This window comes from Amblyraja radiata, chromosome X (genome assembly GCF_010909765.2).
Source record: "Amblyraja radiata isolate CabotCenter1 chromosome X, sAmbRad1.1.pri, whole genome shotgun sequence".
Classification (NCBI taxonomy): Eukaryota; Metazoa; Chordata; class Chondrichthyes; order Rajiformes; family Rajidae; genus Amblyraja; species Amblyraja radiata.
Window position 1 is genome coordinate 5,492,496 of NC_045999.1, and position 22,801 is coordinate 5,515,296.

General features: G+C 41.1%; 1 protein-coding gene across 2 annotated transcripts in view; it reads right to left on the reverse strand.

Annotated features, from left to right (window-relative positions):
- The window catches only part of scaper (S-phase cyclin A associated protein in the ER), a 228,012-nt gene that overhangs the window by 118,237 nt on the left and 86,974 nt on the right, over nucleotides 1-22,801 (reverse strand). For both annotated transcript variants that reach the window (XM_033015029.1, XM_033015028.1), the window contains exon 20: nucleotides 15,397-15,533. In XM_033015029.1, the coding sequence (XP_032870920.1) occupies nucleotides 15,397-15,533 (137 nt within the window). The remainder of the gene's footprint in view (nucleotides 1-15,396; nucleotides 15,534-22,801) is intronic.

Consider the following 22,801-nt stretch of genomic DNA (forward strand, 5'->3'; position numbering starts at 1 on the left):
AGACAGTATACAAGATGTGAATTAATCCATTGCATATTGTGTAATGTGATATCATATCAGCGGGGTAACAAGCAATCATGTTTCCCCCTTATAGGTTATGTTGTAATCTGAACCCCATGACTGAATCATTACCTTGTAATTTTCTGAAAGGTATTCTCAATGTATCACTCACACTTTACACTATTGATTAGGGAGAAACAGGGGGGGCGCAAACAGCATGGCAGTGAAAAACGTGATAGTATGTCACAAAGCTAATGTCCAATGTCAGCTTTAACAGCTCTTTTTAATAAGGTGACAGAGGATCACGGCCTTCCAGTGACCCTGGGAGACCACGACCCTGTCAAAAGACTGAGACACATCGAATCACCGAGCACATCTACTTAATCTCCTCCATTCAAAAAGAAAAAAAGACAAACGAGAGCCTGAAGTCTGAGCCACAAATTCATGGTTAAGATTCAAGCGTTTAACGTGAATTTGTTCTTTTAGGATTTATAGGAAAATGCAATCAGGTGGTTGAGGGCACTGGGACCATAACAGAGAAGAGAAATGCACATTGACAATGACAAATAACAACCCCTGACAACAGCTTTGCAACATGGTGAGATTGCTGAACCTCTACATTTGTTCTGTTAATCAAGTTCATTCATGGCAGCAACAACAAAGTGGGATAATAATTGAAAGATTCTTTTTGTTGTTTGTTGCTTTTAATGAAGTGATCTTGGAGTGGAAAAAAAACCCCAGGTACCTGCACAGATACAAGATCACAGTTATGCGAGATGTTATGGGAAGCAAGGTAAGGGATTGGTAAGAAGGAACTCAGGGCTGGATTTACGTATAAACTAGACAAGCTTAAGCTTAGGGCCTCGAGATCTAGGGAGGCCTACTCACCTCGCTGCCTCACCGGACCTGTCGAACCTTGCCGCCCCACCGACCATCCGCCCACCGGGACCTCCTACTCTTTGCCCGCTGACCCTGGCCACTCCACCGCTCTCCAGCAGCCCGCAGCCGTCGCCTTACCTGCACAGCCTGGACTCAGCACCGGGCCTGAAGTTTCCACGCTGCAGACTCCCACTCCCCCGGGTTTGACTGCGCTGGGTCCTAGTGCTAGTCCCCCAACCCTGGTAATCTCAGTGGCTGTTCCACTGGGTCTTCCCCATTCCCCTCAAACCATGTGACCCCAGCTCTTCCCCACCCACACTACAGTCCTCATACCCCCTTACCCCCTGGCCACCCACCACCCCTCCAGTTAAAGCATCGCCTGCTCTGCGGTGAATCCAATATGTATTTTAAAACCACCTGTTTAATGACAACATACAGTAGGATCTAAAAGTGTCACACTGTCACTGTCGGGTAGTCATGGTCCTCTAGTCATGGGGGTGGGGGATTGGGAGGGGGGGGGGCCCTCACGAGTGAAATACCTTAAGGCCTCTCTTCATCTAAATCCGGCACTGAAGGAACTGCAGATGCTGCTTTAAACCAAAGGTGGACACAAAAAGCTGGAATAACTCAGCGGGTCAGACAGCATCTCTGGAGAAAAGGATAGAGGCATAGAGTGATATACTGTGGAAACAGGCCCTTCGGCTCAACTTGCCCACACCGGCCAACATGTTCTAGCTACACTAATCCCACCTGCTTGCGTTTGGTCCATATCCCTCCAAACTTGTCTAATCCATGTACCCGTCTAACTGTTTCTTAAATGTTGGGATAGTCCCAGCCTCAACTACCTCCTCTGGCAGCTCATTCCATACACCCACCACCCTCTGTGTAAAAGTTACCCCTCGGATTCCTATTAAATCTTTTCCCCCTTCACCTTGAACCTATGTCCTCTGGCAGATGAAACGATCCAGCCAAATGTGATTGGAGTGAATATGGTCTTGTTCCAAACATCTGCATATCTAAACCTTCCTCGCCTATGTCCACCTGCCACACCTTCTCCTGCCTCCCCTCACTTCCAGCTCTCTTCACCCTTCCCACCCAATCAATCTGATGGGCCCCAACCCATCACCTATCTACGTTCTCCAGAGATGCTGCCTTACCTGCTGAATTACTCCAGCACTTTGTGTCCTTTTGTGTCAACCAGCATCTGCAGTTCCTCATTTCTATATTTGCACTGTAGATCAGTCTCCAATATTTTCTATTTTTAAATACTCCAACCACAGTTAGGTTCATAACATAAAACACAATTCATTTTTGCTGCTTGCCTCTCCTTCCTTTACTAGGTGTAGCAATTTAATGTTCTCAGGGACATCATTCAAACCAAGACTGATTGCGGAGTTAGATATAGATTTTGATGCTCTGTCATCTAATTTTTGCCGCTGAAGAAGGGAATCCTCTCAGGAACTGATAATTATGAAGTGCAAGAAAGAGTTCTATTAAATCATAAGTCCGCAATTATTTTGGCAACACTCTCCCTCTCAACACTTCAATTGGATTAGTTGCCAGGTTAGTTTTCAGATGCAGTCTCTTTACTGTTGGTATGTCTATAGTCCAAGTCTGATGGCAAACTCATGGAGCATAGGGGGGTGTGGCACCAAGACAAGGAAAAGTTACAACTGAAGAAGGGTCTCGACCCGAAACGTCGCCCATTCCTTCTCTCCAGGGATGCTGCCTCACCCGCTGAGTTACTCCGGCTTTTTGTGTCTATCTTCGATTTAAACCAGCATCTGCAGTTCTTTCTTACACATGATACAAAGTTTGTTAGTTAATGCTGGGGGAATGGGCCAATATTTTTATTTTTGTTCTCGCCCATGTCATTATAAATCTATAAACATTGAGAAGCGAGAACACATGCAAGCCAGTTGGTTTCCCTCCAACCCTACACCTTCATGTTTAGTTATTTATTTCCCTTTTGTTCTGCTCACAGGCTTCATAGGTGGCTTATCATTTCATATCTAAGAATCAGATATTGCAGGCACAGATGCTGACAGTTTTATAAAGACAGGGGTTAAACTTGGTGCAATTGCGGGGCAATATATTACTCTTCAAACAGCCCAGGCTAAATGGTTTCTGGTTATAAATATTAGCGGTCAGTGAGATCACAAAGCTGTCAAGCAGACCTGATAATATTCAATTCATCATGGCCCATCCCTTCATTTACTCCCTGTCTACACAGCGACAGATTATCCAGAGGTGGTTGGCTATCTCATCAAAAGCAGAATAGCACCTGGTACTGCTCATAGGCAGGGCTGTTCTTTGAAATATCAAATCTCATACTCTCCTCCATAAACACACAAGCACATATTGACTACATTTGGAAAACATATTATAACTTTTTTAAATTTCTTCATACGCAGCTGAAGAGATAAGCATGCATTGGGCATTCTAATATTTAGGCAAGGCTTGTGCTAATGGGCAAACTTGGTTTGAAGGAATTCCTATTTCAGGCAGCTAACTAAAATAGGAGGTACACAAAAAAGCTGGAGAAACTCAGCGGGTGCAGCAGCATCTATGGAGCGAAGGAAAAAGGCAACGTTTCGCCCCGAAACGTTGCCTTTTTCCTTCGCTCCATAGATGCTGCTGCACCCGCTGAGTTTCTCCAGCTTTTTTGTGTACCTTCGATTTTCCAGCATCTGCAGTTCCTTCTTAAACACTAACTAAAATAGGACTTCTTCAGGCTGGTAGGTGACATTTTGGGTTGGGACCCATCTTCTAAAGAAGGGTCCTGACCCAAAACGTCATCTATCCAGATTCACCAGAGATGCTGCCTGACCCGCTGAGTTACTTCACCACTTTTGTGTCTATTTTTGCAAACTGGCATCTGCATTTCCTTGTTTCTACCCTAAGATTTGATTACAGTTCAGAACGGAGGTGAAACATGGGCCAGAGACCAATGTGCAGGGTGGTGCATTTATGAGATGGATAACTTTTAACAAACAAAATACAAATTTGCATGTTGTGGGCATCTCAAGAGTTATATTTGCTTAAATTATTTTCAAGTTAATTTCAGTGATTGCAACACAAGCGGTTGAAGAACAAGAGTAACCAGAAGCGAAACATCTTAAGAAATGAGTATAGCAAACAGCATCTGTGGAGCCAAGTTGATGTTTCGGGTCAAAACACTGCAAAAGGACTGAGTAGACAGACTGCTAGCACATAACACTACGAGATGGTAGGGATGGAGTCTAGTGGAACCACATGGGGAGAGGATGATGGGCATCCAAGACCCAACTCTTACCATTCCTACCATGATCCCATTCCTCGTCCTCTCTCTCTCCCCCCACCCTCCCTTTCAGCTTCCACATAGTGCACTGTCACCCTCCCATCCCAATGTGTGTTTCAAATAAAATGTTCGGATCGAAAACCTTGTTGGATCTGCCAATTAAAAGCTTTGTTTGTTGTAATGGTTATGTTTGGATAAAGGAATCAATATTGTGTCTTGTCTATATGAGTGACTATTTTCTTTGTGACGAGAAAATAATGATTTCAATCATAAGGCTCACCTGGTCTCCAAATCTGGATGGTTTTTACTTCATTCCGGAAAGTCTAAATATTCTGCCTCAGTCTGTTCACATTCAATGGATAATCTCAATTCTGAGTTCAGTAAGTAACATGCTTTATTCTTACACATAGTAATTTTTACTCTGTAGATTTGCCAATACTTTGGAAGAGGAGGAGAGAGGGAACGATAAAGCAATCTGAGGGTTAAAAACACAATATTTTAACAGTTTTACCCCTTTTCTTGAAAGTCAAACTTCTTTAAGTGAATTTCAATTCTGTGGCAGTCTTTGTAGGCAATGCAATGTTACACTATTGTTCACTTCATGTACATGAAAACATTTGCTTCAATTTCTGAACATCTCAATTATCTTCATCATCTTTGGCAATACCTCAGAATCGGGGATGACGCTGTAACCGAGTGGCTGCTGAATGTGAATTATTTTAAAATGGGATAACCATTGCATATTAGCTACGACAAGGTATTTGTCTAATGGCAAGGAGGTCCGAGACAATTGGAGTCTAGACTCTGCAGTGGACCTACACCCTATGCACATAGACACATACTCGGACCAATTCACCATGAATATACACACATAATCTTGCGCACACTCTAATACTCAGATTCCCTCCCTTAACCTCTTTCCCTCAGTGTCCCTAACCATTCTCCCCACCAGGCTTCCGCAGTCTCCCCCTCCCTTCGTATCGTTTGAAAGAAGTCTGAATTTAGGATTACTCAGATAGGAAGATTGTTCGACACAGTTAAAGGGAGTAAGGATGGTGAGTTAAAGGGAAAGAAGCAATATCAATGATTTCAGGAGATTTTACTTCGGAGTCACGTGAGTGACTTCGTGAAGAACCCCGCCTACGGCGCATGCGTGTCATATCGCATACACGCATTGAACGTGTCGGACCTGGGGAGGACGTCCCCTTGAACGGGAGAGTTAAAAAGCCGGTCGACGGCAGGTAAGTGATTCTGCATTTTCACCGTTTTTTAGGAATGGATAGAGGACGCAGAAAGGCTGTGAAGAAGCTGCAGGATGTCGGCGGTAAAGGTGCCGGGGACCCGCAGCAGCAGCCGACGGCACAGGCAGTTTGCGTTGAGCCAGCTGTGCCAGATTCAAACCCCGCGCCGGGAAAAACTAATTCTAGACCGGGCGGGAAGGCGAAACGCAAAACGAACCGCTGGGAAAGTGAGCCCGAAAAATCGCCGGTAAATACTTACTTGTATAGCAGTGATGATGACCAGCTGCAGGGCATAGAGCAGCCGGCAGCGATCGCATCTGCAGAGCTCGGAAAACAGTACGAGTGGCTGCAGCATGTGGGGCCGTCATCTATCTGTTTGGAGGAGTACCGGGACGGCGAAAAAACGGCGTTTGCAGCGGCCGGGAGCAACCAGAGCCGGTAGGCATGGCGACGAGTTGCGATTTAAACCGCGTGCGACTAGTGCCCGAGGGCACGAAAGTCGGCAGGAGCGGTGGGCTAAAAAGAAACACCCGCGAGCGACTAGTGCGGGAGAGCACGAAAGTCGGCTGGAGCGGTTGTGGGAGGAACATCTCCATAGTGTCAGGCTCCAGAAAATGGATAAAAGCCGCACACATACAGGTGTAAGTCCCTCAGAGCATGGCCAGAAAAGGCTGCTGGACATATCATCCTCATCTGAAGAGGGTGTTCAAGGGCTGCCTGACTCGGACTCTGAACAAGAGTCAGAGCCACGTTCCCATATGGAGGATGAGGGAACACAGTTGCTGGACATGGTGCACACATATTTCCAGCAAGAAGAAACTGGAAAAGACCTAGAGGCCAGGATGGCGGCCAGCATTGATTATATGACGACCCATCACCTCAAAACTGATACCTTAGCTGAGGTATGGGCAAGACATTTACCTCCGCGAAATTGTGCGGCTCTGAATGTACCCAAGGTGAACCGCAGCATTTGGAGACACGTGGGGCAGGATATTCGGAGTCTGGATATAAAAATACAGAATGCTAGTAAAGGACTCTCGGCGGGTATAACAGCTTTGGCCCGTAGGCTGGAAAATGTGGATATGTCCAATGACATGAAAGACGCTTTAGCACTGTTTTGCAATGTTCAATTTGAACTGAACAACATCAGGAAAGGGGCTATTCAGCCAACGTTAGACCCAAAATTTGCAATCCTGTGCAAACAGAAAGCCATAAAACCTCAAAATTTGTTGTTTGGGGGTGACCTATCAAAACAGGTCAAAGATTTGGAGGAAGAGGCCAAAACGTTGGGCCTAATAAAAGCGACCAAAGGATATGTCGGGAAACGGTATCATCCTTATGGGACGACTAAAAAAGCAAGTACTAGTATGTATAGTACGAAAAATTGGAGAGAGGCCAGAGGAAACCAGCAACAGCGTCCTTTTTTAGGGGTTGGCCCGGGACGCCCACAATGGAAAATGCGGAAGCCTCCACTTCAACATTTACCCCACTTTCAACCTCAAGGCCCTCCGCAACCTCGGTTAAGACCAAGAAAGTAACACCACCGATAACCATGGAGGTAGGTGGGTCTGTGCCTCAAAAATTAATAAGGAGCACAGAACTTGGAGGGAGGTTGCAATTTCATTTGGAAGCATGGTGTAAGTTAACTGTGGATAGGTATATCCTTAGCAGTATTAAGGGATATCTTATAGAGTTTATACACATACAAGAACCTCCAGTACAACATACACCGGACAGAACTTATATGCTTACCAAATTAGACAGAGCTAAAGCAAAAATTGAAATACAAAGGTTGTTCACGAAAGGAGTAATGGAAAAAAAAACCAAACATGAACAACAGGAATTTGTCTCAAGTATATTCATTAGACATAAGAAAGATGGGGGTTGCCGGATAATTATTGATTTATCAACACTTAATAAGTTTGTACAATATGCTCATTTTAAAATGGATACTTTTAGTACTGCTACAGAGCTAGTGTCGGCAGGCTACTTTATGGCAAGTATTGATCTGCAAGATGCTTACTATACGGTACCCATCAGAGAAGAACACAGACGGTTTTTGAAATTTAATTGGATGGGTCAGCTTTGGCAATACAAGGCGCTACCAAACGGGCTAACGTCAGCCCCTAGATTATTCACAAAAATTCTTAAACCAGCTTTGGCATTTCTTAGACAACAAAACTATAGAGTGATGGCATATTTGGATGATATCTTGATTGTGGGGAAAACTTATGAATTGGCTAGTAGAGCAGTGGTTGCCACAAGAAAATTGATGGAACAGCTGGGATTCATTATCCATCCAATTAAGTCAAGATTAACACCTGCAACTAATATTGATTACTTGGGGTTCACTATTAACACACTTGATATGTTAGTGACTTTACCTATAGGGAAAGCCACTGAGTTCCAAAAGGATTGCACAGAGCTTATTAATACCGTTAAACCATCCATTAGACGGGTAGCCAGGATTATTGGGAAAATTATAGCCACGTTTCCTGCCATTCAATTTGGACGATTGCATTACCAAAATTTACAGAGAGAAAAAATTAGAGCACTAAAAATTAATAGAGGCCATTTTGATAGGCCTATGGAGCTAACAATTAGAGCTATAAAAGAACTACAATGGTGGGAACAAAATGTTATATATAGCTCCAACCCAATAGTTATTCCAAACCCATCTGTGGTATTACAAACAGATGCCAGTGCACTGGGTTGGGGAGCAACGGATACCATCTCGAGCTCTGGAGGGAGATGGAATATACAGGAAACTAACCTACTTACCACAAAGGGTATAAATTACTTAGAAATGTTGAGTGCTTTTTATGGTTTAAAATCTTATTGCTCGGGAATGATTAACCAGCATGTTAGATTGCAGATAGACAATACCACGGTGGTGGCATATATAAATCATATGGGTGGAAATATATCAATATCCTGTGATGAATTGGCAAACCATATTTGGGAATGGTGTATCCAAAGGAATATTTGGTTATCGGCTACGTATCTACCAGGGATACTTAATTCAGTGGCAGACGCCAGGTCACGAAAATTTAATGAAAATACGGAATGGATGTTAGACAGAAAGATATTTGCTGATATCACAGCAAAGTACGGAAGGCCGGATATTGATCTTTTTGCACCCAGGTTAAATCATCAGTTACCTAGGTATATATCATGGGAACCAGATCCTGAGGCAGAAGCTACAGATGCATTCTCTTTGCACTGGGGGAAATGGTTCATTTATGCATTTCCTCCTTTCTGCCTCATCAATCGGGTACTACGGAAAATTCAGCTAGACTCGGCATCTGGGATTCTCATAGTACCTGATTGGCCTACCCAACCATGGTTCTCGGTGCTGCAGGATTTGGTGCTTACACCATATATTACTTTAAAACATAGTCCTCAGTTGCTGGTGCATCCGGTGACTGGGGACAGCCATCCTTGCCATAATTATCTAAATTTATTGGTTTGTAGACTCTGAAGGAACCATTTCGGCATATGGGTTTATCTGATAGAACTGTGGACATGATCACAGCAGCACAGAGACTTTCCACTCAAAAACAATATTTATGTCATGTCAAGAAATGGACTAAATACTGCCTGGACAACAATCTAGACCACAGAAAGGTGGATATTCCAGCTGTCCTAGAATTCCTCACAAGCCTGCACTTTGAAGGACTCAGTTACAGCACGGTCAATAGTGCTAGGAGTGCCTTGTCCAGTTATTTATGGGAAGGCACAGAAAGACAGGGTGTCGGCTCACATCCTCTAGTAATAAAACTGCTACGAGGCATCTTTAACACTAACCCACCAAGGGCTAGATATAGCCAAATCTGGGATGTGAGCGTAGTCCTAAAAATGTTACGGAATTGGTCACCGGCTACGGCATTACCGCTAAACTATCTAACTATGAAAATGGTTATGCTTATGGCGCTGGTCACAGCGCAAAGGGTCCAGTCATTACAGAAGTTAAGATTGGATAACTTGACGGAGGCGACAGGAAGGCTGATTTTCGTGATCCAGGGCCTTATTAAGCAAAATAGACCAGGATCAGCGGGTCAGGTGATAGAGTTCATAGCCTATCCACAGGATGAACGTCTCTGTGTAGTAAAACACATCATGTTATATATGGACAGAACGAAGGCTATCAGAGGCAATGAAAAGGCTCTTTTAATTAGCCATAAGAAGCCATACCATAAAGTCTCGACTCAGACCATTTCACGGTGGCTGAGATATTGCTTAGTTCAGGCAGGAGTGGACACTAATGTATTCAAATCTCACTCCACCAGGGCTGCATCTACATCAGCAGCTAATCGCCTGGAGGTACCGATGGACAATATCCTCAGAACTGCAGGATGGTCATCAGAGAAAACGTTTCGCACATATTACAACAAACCAGTTAGAAAAGAAGAAACGTTTTCGGGCAAAATTTTGAGTTCTATTTAATTTACACCTGAAGCTTATAAGGTTTATAAATTGATTTAATAAATATTATTTACAATTTTTGCTTAAAAATGTTGGTATCATTGTGTTTTTTTTTTTTTAAATACCAGTAACAATTTCTCCCAAACTACCAAGGCAGTTGTGAAGATTGGACTCGTTCCACGGCATGAGGTCACAGAGCTTTGAAGTCTTCACGAAGTCACTCACGTGACTCCGAAGTAAAATAGTAAGATTAAACGAGAACTTACCAGTTTGAAGTTTGATCTTTATTTTATGAGGAGGAACGTTGAGGGAATACGTGCCCTCCGCTCCCACCCTTATATGGTCATATCTTAAACTGGTATCTCTTTAATAATCTTACTATCTTAGGTCATTATTTTCTATCTGTGACCTCACACCGCTGCTTTGAAGAATGACACGCATGCGCCGTAGGCGGGGTTCTTCACGTATTCCCTCAACGTTCCTCCTCATAAAATAAAGATCAAACTTCAAACTGGTAAGTTCTCGTTTAATCTTACTATTCTGGGTGACAATAGACAATAGGTGCAGGAGTCAGCCATTCGGTTCTTCGAGCCAGCACCGCCATTCACTGTGATCGTGGCTGATCATCCACAATCAGTACCCCGTTCCTGCCTTCTCCCCATAGAGATCTATCTAACTCTCTTTTGAAAGCCTCCAGAGAATTAGTCTCCACTGCCTTCTGAGGCAGAGAATTCTACAGATTCACAATTCTCTGTGTGAAAATGTTTTTCCTCATCTCATTTCTAAATGGCTTACCCTGGGCAAAAATTAATAGAATGCTTATTGAAGGAGATGATAGAACAAGGAATCGCGTCAAAAGCAAAAGACAATAAGATGCAAACTGATCGAAATTTGTCTAAATCGTATGTTCTAAACTTGCACGTATGCTGGAGAAAATTTCAGGACAGGTGTGCATTTACCCAAAGCAACTAAAGATAGATTATTCCACAAAGATGTTTTGAATCTTGTGCACAATAAACATTCAATAATTATCTGTTTCAAGGAAAGTTTGAAAAATATGCCTTATAGTTACTCACAACCACACAATCAGATCACTCAAGCAACATTTGTTCTGATGCAGCCGAAAGCAAACATTTTTTTTTAATGGAAAGGAAAATATGCTCTTCATAGAATTCATCCAAAGATTTTTTTCAAGCAGTTCCTGATCAGTTAATCAGACTGTGCCAGCTGAAAACGATGTATCACAGGCTCCTCTTGCAAACAGCTGATGCATTCAAAGCATTTATTCATACTGAATGCATTTCATTCACTCAATCATTTACAAACGGTGCCAGTTAATGAAAGGACCCAAGTTCAGCTCTAAAGACAAACCTAATCTCGTAAGAAAAATCTATGATGTGCTTTTTTCCCCCCCATTCGCTGGGCAATGAGATAGTTCCGGCAGGACTGAAGGTCAAGGCATGACCCTCTAAATCTTCCATTGGTCTCCTGGTTTTAGGAGCATGGGGTCAAAATGACCCACATTTTTCATAAACTAATGTAAACACCAAAAAGCACATAAAAGAATACATCACTGAGGCACATCTGATCTCCGGCTGCCAATCTGCGCTAATTTTAGTTCCGATACTTATCTTAATAGAGACAATCATTAGGATATTGTGAGGTTATTTTCTATCTTCATTTCATGTGGAATTTTCATTATAGGTCCAAATCATTACACATTAGCTTTTATCTTAAAATTCTTATTAACATAGAAACATAGAAAATAGGTGCAGGAGTAGGCCATTCAGCCCTTCGAGCCTGCACCGCCATTCAAAATGATCATGGCTGATCATCCAACTCAGTATCCCATCCCTGCCTTCTCTCCATACCCCCTGATCCCTTTAGCCACAAGGGCCACATCAAACTCCCTCTTAAATATAGCCAATGAACTGTGGCCTCAACTACCTTCTATGGCAGAGAATTCCACAGATTCACCACTCTCTGTGTAAAAAATGATTTTGTCATCTCGGTCCTAAAAGATTTCCCTCTTATCCTTAAACTGTGACCCCTAGTTCTGGACTTCCCCAACATCGGGAATAATCTTCCTGCATCTAGCCTGTCCAACCCCTTAAGAATTTTGTAAGTTTCTATAAGATCCCCCCTCAATCTTCTAAATTCTAGCGTGTACAAGCCGAGTCTATCCAGTCTTTCTTCATATGAATGTCCTGCCATCCCAGGAATCAGTCTGGTGAACCTTCTCTGTACTCCCTCTATGGCAAGAATGTCTTTCCTCAGATTAGGAGACCAAAACTGTACACAATACTCCAGGTGTGGTCTCACCAAGACCCTGTACAACTGCAGTAGAACCTCCCTGCTCTTATACTCAAATATTATGCGATGCAGTGAATAAATAGATTCAATCAGGTAGCTGAGCTACCTTTGCAGATGGAAGACTTGCCAGCAGTGATCGGAGAATCATTTGAATACATTTTGGGTATAAAACGAATCAAAGGATACTGGGTTTGTACTGGAAATTGACACTGAGGTAAAGGATCAGCCACAATCCATTGAAATGGAAAAAATGTTCAAGAAGGAACTGCAGATGCTGGAAATCGAAGGTAGACAAAAATGCTGGAGAAACTCAGCGGGTGCGGCAGCATCTATAGAGGGAAGGAAATAGGCAAAGTTTCGTGCCGAAACGTTGCCTATTTCCTTCGCTCCATAGATGCTGCCACACCCGCTGAGTTTCTCCAGCATTTTTGTCTACCATTGAAATGGAGAGCAGGCATTGGGGCCAAATAGCTACTGTTTTAAATGATGCTTGATTAAAACAGAAAAAACAATCTGGATAAACAATTAATCAATTAAAGGAATGCTTTCGACTAAGTACATTGGTATTTGTCACATAAAATATTTTCAACAAATTTCTCCTGAAAATCTCTACCGCTGTTAGTATGCATTAGGGTCCTAATATCTCACCCATATGTCCAGTCTTGAATTGTAAGCTTACTTTAGACAGTAACTGTCAGAGGTTATCTGAACATGGGGGAATCACAGTCAAGTCCAATTCTATTTTCACCTGATGTCAGGAGCTGAAATGCACTAAAAAGATCACTGAATAATACATCAATGAAACATACCATTTAGCCCATCACATTGATGGCAGGTATCATGCAGAATACTTCTATACTGATCCTTCCTTCCACAGCTCAGATGCCTTGAGAGGAACAGATAACCCTTTGAGCAAGATCTACCAAGCGATTCAACCACAATTTCAACTTGAAATCTACTTGTCCATATGCATCACAATTAATATTGGTCACTAGAGTATAAACTTTTAGGAAATTTATTTTCAATAACTGATGTGCAAATATCAAGCCTCGTGGCAGAAGCCTTCTGTTTCTTTTTGTTTAGAGTTTAGAAGCACTGTTTCGGAGTTCAGTTTCAGGCTGTTGACATCAGAGTCCCACTATTGTGTTTTTTCTCCTTATGACCAATAAATGCCCAACAGCTGTTTGTAGCTCATTTATTTAGAATATGTTTTGTCCACCATTGCAAGCATATTGCATATCGACCTTTTATGTTCACCGGAACAGAATGATGGAGGGGCAGCTAATCCAAAGGACGCAAACTGTAAAAATAAGCTGCTTGCTCATACCTGCACTTACATAAGCTTCATTTCTGTAAATACCTTGCAATTAAGATAGATACAAAATGCTGGAGTAACTCAGCGGAAGAGGCAGCATCTCTGGATAGAAGGAAAGGGTGACCTTTCGGGTTGAGACCAGTCTTCAGACTGAGGAAGGAATTCCTACACAATATCTCATGAAGAGTGACGAGTGAAACATAGCCCATTCTAGACCCTCAGATTAAGCTTCAGGTATTTCCAGGTCTTAGATGCAAGTAAAGTTCTTACATCTTCACTCCAACAAAGACTTCCAAATACAGAAAAGGACGTTTTAATGTAACCTATATTTCTCCACCGGCGTCCTGTGGCCTCGGAGTTTGCCAATCCAGTGCTAATTCCTAATAAGACTTTGTCAGTTTCTTTGAATGCATCACGGAATACAATATGCTTATTAAAACCTTTTCTTCAGGTCCAGTGCAAGCAATTTTACCAGACTGACAACTACAAAAGAAAACAAGGTAGACCTTGTAGACCAAATTTTACAGTATATTAAATATGCATAATTCACAATCATGATGTTCGATGCTTCTTATTTTGAAACAGTTGTTGTATCGTAACAACTTTCTTTGTTAAATTGAATTTATTTTGTATTACATATACATGAAGAAGGCCTACTAATTCAATTTTTCACCCATTATTACAAAACGGGATATCCCAAGGTCTCCTGTGCTTTTACAAAGATCTGGAACAGCAGAAAAGGGAGAGAAAAAAAAATGTTTAAACCAATTCCTTCACCTCCTGCCAACTCGATCAACTATGCTGGGGAGCAGACAACTGTCTGCATATTCTCTCAACCAGGATGAACTTGACAGAGGCAAGAAAGCAAAACAGAATGCCAAACAACAGTATAAAACAAAGGTAGACAAAATGCTGGAGAAACTCAGCGGGTGAGGCAGCATCTATGGAGCAAAGGAAATAGGCAACGTTTCGGGCCGAAACGTTGCCTATTTCCTTTGTTCCATAGATGCTGGCTCACCCGCTGAGTTTCTCCAACATTTTTATCTACCTTTGATTTTCCAGCATCTGCAGTTCCTTCTTAAACTATAAAAGAAAATATTGTAATGGCACATATCGAACAGTAGTGAAGCCCAGAAAGCCAAATTTTATTTACCAATGCTTAAAACAAGAGTATGGCAGTGATATACAGGAGCTAACACAAAAAGAGCCTGACAGGTTTTAAGTGTGGGGCTTGTTGCTATTCACTCCGAAGTTCATTTACTACTTTATGTGGAGGATCTACTTCTGTAAGCCCAGGGTAACATAATACAAAGTCATTTGCCTCTGCAATCTCAATCCAAAATAGCTGCAGCAGGTGACAGTCTATCTATAAGGCAAGCAGGATGGTTATGACCAATGATAAAACATCGTCTGCACACCACTCTGATCTGTAAATATCGCTTTTCAGGCTTATGACAAACTACAGGTCTGACAACTCACTTTACATTTGAGGGCATTCCTAACTTTTTCCCTTGTTGTGACAGGCAAGAAAATTAATGATACTTCAGACCTGGGATGTGACACTCCTGCATATTGCCTTCTATTTGTTGATTACTATTGATTTTCTTTGATACTTCATTTAAAAATCAATAGCTGGAAAGAAAAATAGGCATGGTTTACACATATTTAAACATACAAAGGCACCCTGGAAGAAGCCGGAGTTTCAGCCAGGCGCTGGCAGCCAATTATGAGAAAAGCTCTTAACAGGTGAAAGCAAGGGCTCGAGATCGATTTTCAGTTTTCCTTTCCAATCACAGAAAGTGGCCATAAATTAGGATAATCGGTATATTTTTTAAGATAACCCATGAAGCAAATAACTTCAGGCTTTTTAAAACCGAAAGCACCAAGAAGTTTTTAATAAAAGGAGGATCCCAGTGTCATATTGAGAGGGTGGCTCACATTACCTGGAGTTCATGCGAGCGCGAAGTTTCTTGGCCTTCTTCCTGATTTTTTGCTTCTCCTCTGCATCCTTCAATCCATCTGGATGGACACAGGTCTCGGTCACAACATCCAGAATGTATTTCTTGCAGGACAGATGTTCCTGATAAAAAATTAAAAAAAAATATATCAATAGTCAAGAAAAACTATATCTTTCACGGCAACTCACAGATCCATCACGAGCACATCTGGACAGTCAATCATGACCCAAATCATTTATAAAAGGTCTCTGGAAGCAACCAATGGCCAAATGTGTGAAGACATTGTGTAGCACCAGTCCACATGAAGAAGAAAGTGTTCAAGTCTTCATGGATGCTGAATTTCCTGGCCTTATCTACAATCACAGTTCACCAGGTTACAGGAGTAGAATTAGGCCATTCCGTCTACTCCGCCATTCAATCATGGCTGATCTCTGCCTCCTAATCTTATGGGGAGGATGCTTTAGAAGAAAAGGTTGCAATGTCAGGATGAGACATTTAAGGCTGTGATGAAGAGACATTTCAGAGGGTGATGAACCTGCAGAATTCTCTCATACAGAATGGTGGTGGAGGACAAGACGGTGAATATACTTTGGGAAAAAAATTTAAAAACAAAAGTTGTTAAGGGCACAGATTGGGAATAAGACATAGTAATGGAGGGTCAGCCATGATTTTAATGATAGGCAGCACAGGTTTGATGGGCCGAATGGCCTAATACTGCTCCCATTTCCTTTGTTACTTGAACGTAATCAATAACCATTTAAAAGTTTTTAACATCAGCTTATAAATAAATCTGAAAATGTAGACAGGAGATTAATATTACTGTACAATCATCGACTAATTTATTTACATTCTCCCTCATTTTCCAGTACCAATGTTGTAGAATCATTATCAACGGCACAAGGATATTAAATTAATATTATTTTGAATTAAATCATTATGGCTTTCCAATTGAGCTTTACGAATGCCAATAACCAGTGTTGGTATCATACTTCAGTTAGATCCATTGAAGGTAAGTTATACCTTACTAAAGATCACACCTTAATGCAAGTTTACAAGAGACATCACATATTGAAAGAACTGGAACTCCACTTAAAACTACAACCAACTTTGGCAGCTTGGCCCTTTGGCCAAGACTACCAAATTAATGAGTTCTCCAAGTAATGTTTATCCCTCAATCAAGATTAATACAAGTTATCTGGTGAATGTCCATTGCTACTTGCTGGACCTTACTAGGAACAACATGTTCCACACATCATAACGGATAAACATTGCGGTCAGGCTTCCCAAATTTCCTTAAGTTACGAAAATACTGAAATCAGGCAAAATTAAGGTCTCTCAAAATTAAGATTCTTTCTTCAAAACGGTTTCATGTGTACATGTGGCCGTAGGGGAACATTTCATTGCTGTTTGGTGTTGGGAATACCAAATGAATATAATCTTCCACAGTTGGCCTTTTAGTTGTAGATATAGGCATGCTAGAATACTTAGGAGCAAGTAAATCACTCATTTTCGGGAATGGTTAGGACTGTGATTTGGGATTGAGCTGTTGTGCGCCAGCCAAGAATTGTAATTCCAAGTTGGGAGCAAGCGAATTTGAGGTCAATATCTAAAGGACCTATTAAAACAATTCAATGTCAATACTGGCTTAAAGATGACCGGACAGATAGCAGGCAGAGAGGCCTTTGCAACATTATATACACATAAATTAAAATATCATTGCAACCAAGTAACTAATCACCATTTCTCGATAATCTTAGGCTGATGATAATACAATTGTTAATCCATGCACTGCTACTGCTACTATTAGTAATCAATAAATTGTTACAAATCGTAGCAAAGTTTTGCATAGAATGGACATTAAATTTTCAATTCATCTGGCTGGTTTATGTGGTACGGAAAATGACATAGAATAAATATTGAGGGCAGAGTATTTACCCTAAACATGCTGTCTTTAAAGTAAATAACTACCTGACATTTTAATTTCCTTCTTAACCTGTAGGAGGGAATTAATTTAGTTTTCATGCAGGATTCTGCCAATTATGGAGATACCTTATATGGACATACCACTGGCGGCACAGTGGTAGAGTTGCTGCCTTCCTACGGTGTGTTTTTCTCTGAGACCTTCGGTTTCCTCCCATATTTCAAAGACATACAGGTTTGTAGATTAATTGGTTTAGTCAAACATTATAAAATTGTCTCTAGTGTGTGTAGGACAGTGTTAATATGCGGGGATCGCTGGTAGGCACGGACTCGGTGGGCCGAAGGGCCTGCTTCCGCTTTGTATATGGTAACTAAACTTTCCTAGATTTTTTCAACTCAAAACATCTACCACAAATTTACACGTTCATCCTAGATAAATATAATCTCCAGACAATCGTCCTAGATGTTGACCCATTTAACTGAAATAAAGAATCATTTTTACACCATGGCATTATTCTTCCTTTCACATCTTTCCTTATTTCCCCACAACATTTAATCTCATTAGGTGAATACACCAGTTGTGGTTGACCCATCAACAATGACCCATTAATATCCGATTTCCTGTCATCATTGGGTGAATTGTTCGAGCTCTGTTCAGTACATTTCCACAGGATGCAACTATGAAAGGGAACCAGAGAAGAAAAACAAATACATTGCACCATTTTATGGTGCTTTTCCAAGAATTAAATTTTGTCTGTTCCGTGTGTGCTTAGAGTTACAAATGAATCGGTGTATGCTTCTGCTGGGAATGCATGACATCTCATTATCAATCCTGTAAATGTTGAGATGTGAAGGCAAACCAGAATACAAACATTTGTCATTTGACTGGAACCTGTAGGGTGCTGGTACAATTGTGGCGACTGCTGATTTTGCAAGAATATTCCGCAAAGTAACAAAATTGCATTGCATAAATTCAGAGTGTTTTAATAGTTTCTCTTACCCTCACGCAAAAGGTCACAATTTTTTACAGACTCAAAATAATTAGAAAACTGAAATTTGCCAAATAAATTGGCGGACATTAAACGGAGAGGCAATATTTTTTGTCCAACTAGCAGGGCTTGACTTACTGCATTTACGAGTTTTGTTTGATAGGACACCACAAAATGTGAAATGGATTCTGAAGAAAGCCTGCAGCAGAATGATTTAATGCAGATTTGATGGAGGAAACCAGTCAAAGTGGAAAAAAAAAATGCGCTGATACATTATTCTAACACACGTTTGTCTTCCTGCCAGCCCTAAGCATTGAAAAAATAAACCTCCTGAAAAAGAACGTGCTATGATATGAACACTTTGCACAACTAATTCATGTCAAAGAGTATCAAACCCTAACTGCAATTTACAATTTTAAAATTTACGATTTTATAATTTTTCTCTCTTCTCTTTTAATTTATGATTAGACATGGCTGCAGCCTTCCCTCCAGTATTGTACCTAGTGCTTAGATAACGAATGTCACCAGAATATGCTTCCATATGTACAGAGCAGCCACTCTTATGTTATATCCATAATAACGTGGATAATGATTGCGGATAGGGAAACTTCGCCCGATGTTTCCACCTTATCCTCAGAACACTGAGATGCGGCTGCAATCTAGTGATACATCCTAAATCAGAACACACCCGCGATCAAAGTTAAGATTACCCACGTCTCTCTGGCTCAGCTTCAAATCAGATACAACATTAATTCTCAAAGGTACTGCAGAAAACTTTAAAACATCAATAAATATTTTTGCTAACCTGTGATGAAGGTACAGTTTATAGAATTTTTTTCCTATGAAAGTTACATTTATTTCAAACATCTGTAATAAATGGTAGGTACACAAAAATGCTGGAGAAACTCAGCGGGTGCAGCAGCATCTATGGAGCGAAGGGAATAGGCAACGTTTCGGGCCGAAACCCTTCTTCAGACTGTAATAAATGCTCTTTCTAATATCCACTCTCAATTTGTGGAATTAAAAAATTCTGCATTATAATCTAAGCAAATCCAAAATATTATATTTATAATCTGTATAGTGAAGAATTTCTGTATATGCAAGATCCATGTAAAATCGTAACACAACCCAGCACTTTGTGGGCGCCTACTCCAGTTTGAACATGCAACTGCATGGAAAGATGTACTTACTACATTTCAAATCCAACAAAACATTAACAAAATAAAATTTGTATGTGCACATCAATTGCAATGTCTACAAATTGCTGGGTCTAGTATTGGACAAGTAAATGACCTTAGGTACATTCCTATCGTAACATTGCTGCAGTTCAAATCAGATCATTCAGGAAGAGCAATAGTCATTTGTAAAGTTACTGAATGGAACTAGAAAAAAACCCCCACAGTGAAAGCATTATAGAACATTGGTTGAATGTTCAGTCGATTGAGCTTGTACTCCTGACATATGATTTTGCTGCACACTCCAACAACTTGACATACACTGCTGGCTTCACACCACATGTAACCCACAGAATCCCAAGGCACTGGAAATTTATCTTTCAGAACCTAAGCAAACGTGTTTTTTTCAGTCAAAGGAAGACGTCATTTTGTTTTTGTTTATATTTCCGTATCAATATTGCAAGGTCTTATAATTTCATGCTATTTGGAAGAAAAAAATGAGCTCTTAGAAGTGTTCTTAAATACTGTTATTTTCAACTCCTCTAATTCAGCATCAGAGACCAATCTTTCAGCAACTATGTCCTCCCTCTGGAATTCGTTTCCAAAATCACTTCATTTTTTCACCTTTCCCTTCAACTTCTAAAGTCTCTTAATTACATTTTTTTTAAACCATGACTTTTGGCATTTTCCTCCCAGCCGTCCTAATCACAGTGGGTGTCCTTCCTGCCCTTTGTGAAGTGCTCCAAGGCTTTGTCTAAAGGACAGACAGTATGTAAGCACCTGTTAGTCCTTGATGGCCAACAGGTGTTTACATGCTGCCTTGTTACTGATGAATTCAACGTAAATCTCTGTCTTACGTGGAACAAGTTCAAACCTCAATGTTATTTGTGTTCCATATATTGCATAAATCAATGTTATTTTCCTGGTGTGTTCATTTGTTGGACTTTATTCTTACTTCCATAAAACAATAAATATATTCTCTAAAGTGCACTTCTGCTCAGTGACTAGTCAAGCAATGGGCAATAAATTAGGCAAAGTAAAACGTGAGAATTTCATAGCATGACAATAGCAAATTAACAATAAAACATGCTTTCTATAAAATGTGATGCCTTTAAGCAGCATAGAGATAACTTGGAGATCATGACTAAAGCTGGTGAACCTGCTCACCAGACGTACGTGTGGGTATTACTAGATGGTAGTGTTGGTGTTCAATTTGTGTCCTACAACAAATCAATTATATCACCTGAGAAATAAAGTGTAATAATAACAGCGTACAAATGTATAACGAGTACATGATTATCTGTTTCCTGTATCTAACCAAATCAATTTATTCTTTAAAAATAATTGTTAAACGTTGCCTTATAAAGTGAGAATAAATAATTCCAATTCATAGATTTTTAGTTAATTAATATCACTAGCCAATAATAATTTGCAGCCAGAAGTTAGAGTCTGTTGAAATAGGGCAATAATGTCTTGTTCACAACACAGACACTGACTGCTGTTTCTGTTCCTGGATGTCTAAAGCCAACATGACTGTCCGAAGAAGGGTCTCTAACCGAAACGTCAACTATACTTTTTCTCCAGAGATGCTATTTGTTACTCCAGCTCTTTGTGTCCATCCTCGGTTTAAACCAGCATCTGTAGTTCCTTCCTACACATGACTGATTTATACTTATAAAATAATAAAACTACCATTCACTCTCCATCATACTCTCATCCCCCTTTTGTCCCCCCCGTCTCTCCTCACTTTCTACCTAAATCCCTCCCTCTAGCTTTACATTTCACTCCTCTTCTATATCTGACACCCTTCTGTGCCCTATCACTTACTCCACCCATCTGCCAAGCAACACCACCACCCCCCCCCCCTTCATCTGTATCCTCCTATCACTCGCCTGGCTTTATCCCGCCCCCGCCTCTCTTTTCCAGCTTTCTCCCCCTTACTCTATTGGTGTGAAGGAGGTCACGACTGAAAACATCGCCGGTCCATTCTCTCCACAGATGCCGTCTGACCAGCTGTGTCCCTCCAGCACTTTGTGCATTGCCCGAGATTCCAGCATCTGCAGTTCCTCACGCCTCACACTCATCTCAGAACAGCATCTTTTACTGCAGCAGAGTAAATGTTTACACTTTCACTTAGTCAATCCTGCGACTTGGCTATGAGAGAAGAGTTAAAGAGAGAAGTGGGATCCAGACTGGCTGTGTGGTCGGAGGTAGGGTTGGATTCTGGAACACCTGGAGTCAGGAATGTGGTTGTAGTTGGGAACTAGAGTATATTACCTGCTGCCTTTAAACTCACCAAGTTCATTGGTAAATATATTATACCTCTATACAACATGTAAAAAAATGTGAGATAAAAGTGATTGGGTATTAATAGGCACAATATCCAACAACTCAGAGGTTTTTGCTCGTTCTACACTACCAGTCACAAGTGAGGCTGATAATGTCGTTTTATCATTCATGAATCATCGTCATTTTTGATTGTGAAAATAAAGGGGGTAAATAGATTTCACACGGTGAACCGGTAACTGGAGGAGAGAGACTTCCAACACAGCAATCAGGATTAAGAAAAAAAATAGCAATGGGCGAGATCCCGACTGATAAAAGTGCGACATGGTGGCATAGCGGTAGAGTTGCTTCCTTACAGCGCCGGAGACCTGGGTTCGATCCTGACTACGGGTGATGTCTGTACGAAGTTTGTACGTTCTCCCCGTGACCGCGTAGGTTTTCTCCGAGACCTTTGGTTTCCTCCCACACTACTAAGCCATACATGTTTGTAGGTTAATTGGCTTGCTAAATGTAAAAATTGTCCCTTGTGTGTATAGAATAGCGTTCATATGCAGGAATCAAGGGTCGGCGCGGACTCGGTGGGCCAAACGCCTGATTACGTGATGTATTGCGAAACTAAACTATTACTTCCGTTTGTTCTACTAGTTACTCCTAAAGCTCAATCCCAATTTTTTAATTACAATACTGTGATCAGTCATGATCACGGTGAATGGCGGTGCTGGCTCGAATGGCCTACTCCTGCACCTATTGTCTGTTGTCTAATAATTTGAAAATTCAGTTTACTTCCCAGCTAATATTTACAAAATCTGGGCCAAATTCTGTTGTTCAATCTGAATGCAACACCAGTGAAATAGACAAGTGTATCTGCCAGCCACAGCGTTGGACTAGAGGAAATGAAATAAAACCTCCCTATCCACCTGCAGCTGTGAAACGGATTCAAGATGTCATCACAGCTATAATCTATTCACACTTGACAATCCTGTCTAAAGTGATAACTGAACAAAACAAACTTAATCCCTG